Raw genomic sequence first — 7,450 nt, 5'->3', positions numbered from 1 at the left:
AAGAATTAGGCTGCTAACCATATGAATCACTTAGGAAGAAAGATTTGACAAACCACTTCTGAAGAGGAAAAAAAATCAGCCATTGCAAATGATACTGAGCACAGATTTGACACACATAGAGTCAGTCACCAAGGTCAGTAATCAGCTCTTCCCGTGCCCTGAAAGATGACAGGAGTGTTGTCTAACTAGATTCTGTCACAGCAGTTGCTTGATGTGGGGAAGGAGTAGTGCTCACAACTTCCATCTTAGAGCAGCTTCTGTCATGGCTCTTTGAAAGGCAACCAAGTGAGGCCAGCTGGAATGTCCACAGACCTCCAGGAAGCTTGTAAGAGCAATCTAACCCTCACTGACCTGATGCAAGAAGCTGAGCCCTGCCAACCTTTAAAGCTGCCCCTGCCCATTACCTGAGTTAGAGTTCACCTTCTAGGGGTGCGAGGAGGTTGCACAACCAGCGCTGGGGCATAGGAGGTGTCCCTGCCAGCTTACCTCTACCTCAATTACTTGTCCATATTCATGGACACTTTGAGTAGCATCCAGTATTAAAATTATTAGGTTTACCAATTTTTCCAGTGCCTACAAATTCCAGGGTTTCCATTAAGTAATTTATATACAACAACACTTCTTTGTTTATTCATATGAATATAAAAACAATTTTGAAAAATTGTACTAACTTGGGAGAGGCTGGAGAGCATTATGCATAGTGAACTAATTCAGTCTAATAAGGACAAATACTGCATAAGACCATTGTAAAAATAGAAGGATAACTAGTAAAACATGTTTTGGGGATTCAGGAAGGGAAGGGGGTGGGAGAGAAGGGGTGAGGATGGGTAGGCATGAAAGGTGGGTGGAGGGAGGGGGTAAAGGAAATGAGAAAGATCCATTGGCAAGCTGAAAAGACAGGGTAATGATGCACATACTACAATGATGATTAATTTTATAAAACATAACACATGAGAATGATTGTATGAAGCACGATGTGAATGAAGAATAGCGTGAAACACAATGGATATGAACTCTGTACGCAAACCTATTAAAAAAGGGCAAAAATAAAATATAAATTCAAAACACTGTAAGAATACTTAGAAAAATTTAGAAAGCTTTGAAATACTGCATAGCCTTTTGTCTCCAAAACATAATCTCAAGTGTCACCAATTTTAATTGGTCTTCCCTTTCTTCTAGTAATAAGTTCTCACAGACGTCAGGTGCTTAAAAAGCCGAACAAGGAGTAAAGTATTAAGACTTTTAAAATGTGCACACATAATAATTACAACAAAGGGATGACCAACACTTTCAATTAAAATGGAATCTAAAAGAAAACAGAATCATCATTAAAATTTCTTCATCTTAAACAAGAGAAGAATGAGGTCAGCCAGTTAGAGACTCCTACATTCACCCAGCAATACCTCCCCAATCCCTCCACCTTTGCCAATTTGACCTTATTACTGTGGAATGTGGTGAGGTTTCTCAGATATTATTATTGTCATTCATCATCCCAACAGATTCCTATTATAAGTAAGCACTTCTATTACTGTTACAAGTGGGAAAAAAAATGAAGTCAAATAACATGCCAGTGCTTCTATTTTTTCCTTTAAAAATGGTGCTGAAAGCAAATCCCCACCCATTCCAAAACTGAAGCCAAAGCAAAGGTGTTAAAGGCCAAGAAGGCAGTCCTGAAGGGCCACAGAAAAAAATAAGAAGATCCGCATGTCACCCACCTTACAGCAGCCTGAGACACTTAGACTCTAAAGGCTGACCAAATACCCCTGAAGAGAGCCTCCAGGTGAAACAAACTTGACCACTATGCCATTATCAAGTTTCCCCGACTACTGAGACAGCCATGAAGAAGATAAACGATAACAAAACCCTTTTGTTGATTGTAGACATTGAGGTCATCAAACTCCAAATCAAACAAGCTGTAAAGAAGCTCTATGACACTGATGTGGCCAAGGTCAACACCTTGATTAGGTCTGATGGAGAGAAGGCCTATGTTCAACTTGTTCCTAACTATAATGCCTTAGATGTTGCAAAAAAAATTGGGATCATCTAAACTGAGTCCTGCTAGCTAATTCTAAATCCAAATTTTTCTTACCAAAAATAAAAAAACCTCTACCAAAACCAATAAAATTACCAGTGGTCCCATAGCAAAGGTGCAGATAGACACGTAATATGAGTCCTGACATCCAGTAAGATCTTTTTCATTGTTTTTCTCTCCTGCAAGAAATTGCTTTAAATTGAAATCAAGAAAGGAGGAGGGGGGAGAAAAAGAGAAAGCAGAAGCAGTATAAATGAGTCTCTTTTCTTTTTTAAAATTATAAAAAGTCCTAGAAGGTCAATATATAAAGTATGACATCATTGTTGTTGTGCCAACAAGTCGAGTTTGACTCATTGTGAGCTTACTATGAACAGAGATATGACATTGAAGGGAGTGGAACAGGAAACCTCGGGAAGACACTTAAGGAAAAAAAGGAGGGTTTCGGAGAAGACTTAATTCTACTTTAAACCAAATAACCAACCAGGTACCTTCTGTTGTATTCCAATTTCTAGCCTTTTTATTAAACAAATTAGAACTGCCCCTTGGGTTTCCAAGGCTATAATCTGTATGGATATACCATGGACTGCCAAAGGAACAAACAGGTCTGCCCTGGAAAGAATGAAACCACGTTGATCCTTGAAGGCAAGGATTTGGAAGCTCTGTCTCACATACTTACTTTGGGCATGTTGTCAGGAGGGACTAGTCCTTGGAAAAGTACATAATCCTTGGATAAGTGGAGAAACAGTATAGCATAGGAAGACCTTAGATAAGATGGACTGATAGGGTAACTGGGGTGATGGGATGGGGGAAGGTGTGCTGGAGACAGAGAGATTGGCTCAAGATAGAGCAGGGTTCAGAACTATTATACATAGGGTTGCTGTGAGTTGTAGTCGACTCAATAGCACATAACAACAACAACAATCTGTATGGAGACAGCTGGCCATATTGGCCATACTCCAAGAAACTAGTGAGTTCAGACCAGCAATATTTTGGTTAGCAGCCAAATGCTTGACCACTTTGCCATCAGGACCCCTTATTTTTACCTTCCAACCCACTGAATAGGGACCCTGTGAGATAGAGAATGTTCTTCAAAAAGGATTAAGGGAGTAAATAGGTTTTTTTTTTGTTTGTTTGGTGTTTTCTTTGGTTTCCCAATACATATATAAATTTTTTAGATAAATTTTTTTATACTGGTTTACTTACAAAGTTTGTATAAATTGTGAGAGCCTATGGTTAAACATTGCCCCATTGTCATCCCTCTGCTCCTACCCTCCCCACTCCTTGGATTCTCATACACAGTCTACAATAATACAGTATTTGCCCTTATGGGACTGAGTTAGTTCACTTAGCATAATGTGTTCCAGTCTCTCTCAAGTTATGTAGTAATTTACAAAATCATTGCTCTTATGTGCTGTGTAGTATTCCATTGTATGAATGTACTATAATTTCTCAATCCATTCATTTGTGGTTGGACATATAGGCTGTTTCCATGTTCTTGCAATGGTGAATAATGCTGCTATTAACACTGGAGTACAAGTTTCTGTTTGTGCCTTAGTTCTCATTTTCTCAGGGTATATTCCAAGCAATGGATTAGCTGGATCATATGGAATTTTATCCTACCAAAAGCAATCTACATGTTCAATATAATCCCAATACAGATACCAAGTTTATTTTTTCAGAGAGATTGAAAGATAAATTGTCAAGTTTAGTTGGAGGGGTAAGAGACCCAGATAAGCCAAGCACTTCTGAAAAACAAAAATGAAGTGGGAGGCATAGCACCCCATGACCTGAAGACCTACTACATAGTAGTAGTAACCAAAACAGCATGGTATTGGTACAATGACAAGCACATAGACCAATGGAACAGAATTGAGAACCCAGAAATGGACCAAGCTGTCTATATTGGCAACTGATATTTGACAAGGAAAGAAAACCTATCAAATGAGGAAAGGACTACCTTTTCAACAAATGGTGCTGCCAGAATTGGACTGCTAACTGCAGAAAGCTCACACACACAAATACAAAAAATCAACTCAAGGTGGATCAGAGACCTGAGAATAAAGCCCAAATCTATAGAGTTCATAAAGGCAAACTTGGACCAAACTAAGAAGGCTTAGTCTCTGTATAAAGAGTGCCAAATACAGCCAGAAATGCACAATCTGAAGAAGATAAAATAGATGAATGTGACCTTCTAAAGAAGGTCATCAAAACCTTTTTTTTTTCCAACAGGGTGCAAAGAAAACCTACTGACTGGGAATAAACCTTTGGAAATATGAAATTGTAGACAAGGGTGTCAGAACAAAAGCTTACAAATACTCCAGGGCCTCCAGAAGAAAAAGGCTGATAATCCAGTTACAAAATGGGCAAAAGACATGGAAAAAGACATTTTCACAGTGAGGACATTTGCATAGCCAACAGACACATGAAGAAATGCTCAAAAATCACTGGCAATAAGAGAGATGCAAATCAAAACCACAATGAGATAGCATCTTATCCATAGCATCTTAGCAATGGCAAAGTTTAGCAGGGCAGCAAGTAATAAATGTTGGAGAGGATGTGGCGAGATAGGAAGTCTTATATGTTGTTGTTGGGATTGTAAAATGGTACAACCACTCTTGAAGGCAGTTTGACATTTCCTCAAAAAAGGTGTAAATTTTACCGAAGCAGATTGTTATATTTTTGTCCCCAGAGTAGTCTGAACCACTGACAGCAACCAAATGCTTTTTAACTAATGTCATTAATGCACCATAAATCACTCCTATTAGATGACCTATTGTATCTTCTGACATGACACCAGGACAAGATTTTTCTAAATAATAAATCGAAGAACTATTAGCTTGGCAGGGACTTGTAGACCCCCTGTGGTAGGTCAGGCAGCCCTTCTGGCAGGGGATGCTAGCTCAAGGCATTTAGCAGCTAACCAAAAGGCTCCCAGTTAACAGCCTCCAGGAGCTCCACTGGAGAGCAATGAGGCAGCCAGACAGGACGGCTTCCTAAGGGGGTTCAGTAGACCACAGCCTTGTAACCCTGTGGAGTAAGTCTTTTCCTCATACAGTCTGGCTGGGGGTCAAGTTGACTCCATAGCAGGGAACTAGGTTTGGAAATTCCAGGTAACTGGATCTTTAAATTTATAGACGCAAATCTTTCAGCTCCATGTCCTAACCAACAAGCTGTCACTCTACATTGCTCCTAGTCTTGGGGTCAGCGAGTCCCCTCCCAACTCCCTTGGGGAGGCAAGAAGCATGACGAAGCCCTGAGACCGCCTCCATCCCCACTCCTGCCCCTGCCCTGCCCCCAACCCGACGGTCCTTATAGGCCCCCGGTTGCTCCACTACCTGGGGTTTCGGTTGCAGTCTAATCCTCTAAGCATGGAGAAGAGAGCGCGGAGCTCCTCCAAGGAGGCCCGCGAGAGAGGTGGCAGGTCGCCCCACAGAGAGAACAAGCGAGGGAAGGCGGAGAAGGGGAGCGCGGCCCGCGCGCGCAGTGAGGCACGGCCTGAGCGGCCAGGATCCCGGCGGGCGCGGAGCCCCGGGGAGCCCCGCGCGCCCGCCGCCACCGTGGTGGACGTGGACGAGGTCCGCTCCGGCGACGAGGGCACCGAGGTGGTGGCGCAGATAGAGAGCGAGCGGCCAGAGGAAGGTACAGTGGGCAGATCCGGGCCTGAGGACGACTAGCGCTAGGTTCCCAGGAAATGAAAGGCCTGGGAACCAAAATGCATCTAAAGAAATATAAGCTGCAAGCCTAGAACCACAAGAGGGAGGTGGGAGGAAGTGGACTCTATTGAAGACTAGTCAACATGACAAAGGAATAATGCAGTTGGTTTTTGTGACCATATGAGATCATATGGATACTTAAAACAATCCACCATCTGCTCCACGGGAGAAGGATGGTGATTCTCCTCTCACACATTTTACTCCCTCTGAAAACTCGCGGAGAGGTCCAGTTCCCACTCAGCAACATATTACCACCATTTAAGGAAAGACATTCATGAATTGGCAGATCTGGGAAGCAATGTATGTGGCTTATTTTCCTCATTAGTTTTACCTCAGATCATTTTTAAACTTTCTTTGACATTGTTCATGAGAGAGAGAGAAGAGAGGAGGGGTGAGTAGAGAGGGGAGAGGAGAGAGGGAAGCAGAGGAGGGAGGGAGGGAGGGAAGGGGAGAGAGAGAGAGAGAGAGATAAGGCAGAGCCAAAGAAGAAAGAGCCTGGGCTTCCTACTCAATCAGGATTGAGTTTAAATTAAGTCCAGCCACTTGCTGGCCCTGAAATCAAGGGCCTTAACCATCTATCACATGAAGTTAACAGCAGAAAGGCTTGTGAAGGTGGTTATGAAGACAGAATGAGGTGAGCACTTAGTGCAGAGCCTGGAGCAAAGAACATATTCAATTACAGCAGAATCCTTTGACGCTAAAAGAAAGCATTAAATCAAAGGAAGCAATTGCAAGGAAAAAGCATTAAATCAAAGGAAGCAATTGCAAGGAAAAACATCTTCCCCACCCCCCTTCTTCTGTAAGTAAAGTAACTCTTGAGAACAGATTTGTCTGTCTGCAGTACTTTATATAATGGGCGAAAGAAGAAAAAGGATTATACCTTAAGTAGTAGCATAGCCAAAACCCTAATCCACTGCTGTCAAGTTAATTCTGATTCATCAGCTTTCTGAGGTTAACCGGAGCAAAACGCTTCTTCTTTCTCCCACAGAGCAGTTGGTGGATTCAAACGGCCAACCTTTCATCAGCAGCCCAGCACTTTACCCAGGACACTACCAGGGCTCCTGGGGGATGTTAATGGGAAAGCGAATAAGGAAGAGTGTGCTGTATTGCTTTCTGCTAGCTATTCAACTTTAGTTTAACATTTCTGGTTACCAGCTGGGTAATGGAAAACTACTAGTTGAGGGAGATTCCAACTGTTGGTGTATAGTTAAAACAACTATGTGCCAAAGAGTTGATTCTGACTCACAGCAACTCTGTATGTTAAGTATGTTAAAGCAGGACTGTGCTCTGTACAATTTGATTTTCCCCCAACTCCGTAGGATTTTCGATGGTTGATTTTTTTTAAAAAAAATCAACACACATTTATTTTTCCCAAAAGTGACTTAGGTGGACTCAAACCTCTAGTCTTTTGCTTATGAGCCAATGTGTCGCCTTTTCATTAGTCAGAAACTTCTGAATTTGGCCTACATTAATGCTGATATTTGATGGCTTCTAACCACTGTGTGGAAGACTCCAACAATGGCGTAGGCACAGAAGGAAGCTCTCATTTATGAAGTTCCTACTAGGTGCTGGCCAGACATCTGGTGCTTTACTTAACTCAGTTGTATACTTTTACATCAATCTCTGAGATAGGTTTTATCGTCCCTATATTATATATGAAGAAACCCTAGTGGTATTATAGGCCAAGCACTGGGCCAACTAACCT

General features: G+C 41.9%; 1 protein-coding gene across 1 annotated transcript in view; it reads left to right on the top strand.

Annotated features, from left to right (window-relative positions):
• Positions 1-5,400: 5,400 nt before the first annotated feature.
• Positions 5,401-7,450, top strand: part of NPHS2 (nephrosis 2, idiopathic, steroid-resistant (podocin)) — a 30,464-nt gene continuing 28,414 nt past the window's right edge. The window contains exon 1 of the mRNA XM_006887770.1: positions 5,401-5,671. Coding sequence (XP_006887832.1) covers positions 5,401-5,671 — 271 coding nt within the window. The remainder of the gene's footprint in view (positions 5,672-7,450) is intronic.

The sequence above is a fragment of the Elephantulus edwardii genome, unplaced genomic scaffold (genome assembly GCF_000299155.1).
Source record: "Elephantulus edwardii isolate Elephantulus edwardi_28Jun2011 unplaced genomic scaffold, EleEdw1.0 scaffold00061, whole genome shotgun sequence".
Taxonomy (NCBI): domain Eukaryota; kingdom Metazoa; phylum Chordata; class Mammalia; order Macroscelidea; family Macroscelididae; genus Elephantulus; species Elephantulus edwardii.
Note: the sequence above shows the minus strand (reverse complement) of the source record. Positions and strands in the feature narration are given on the sequence as shown.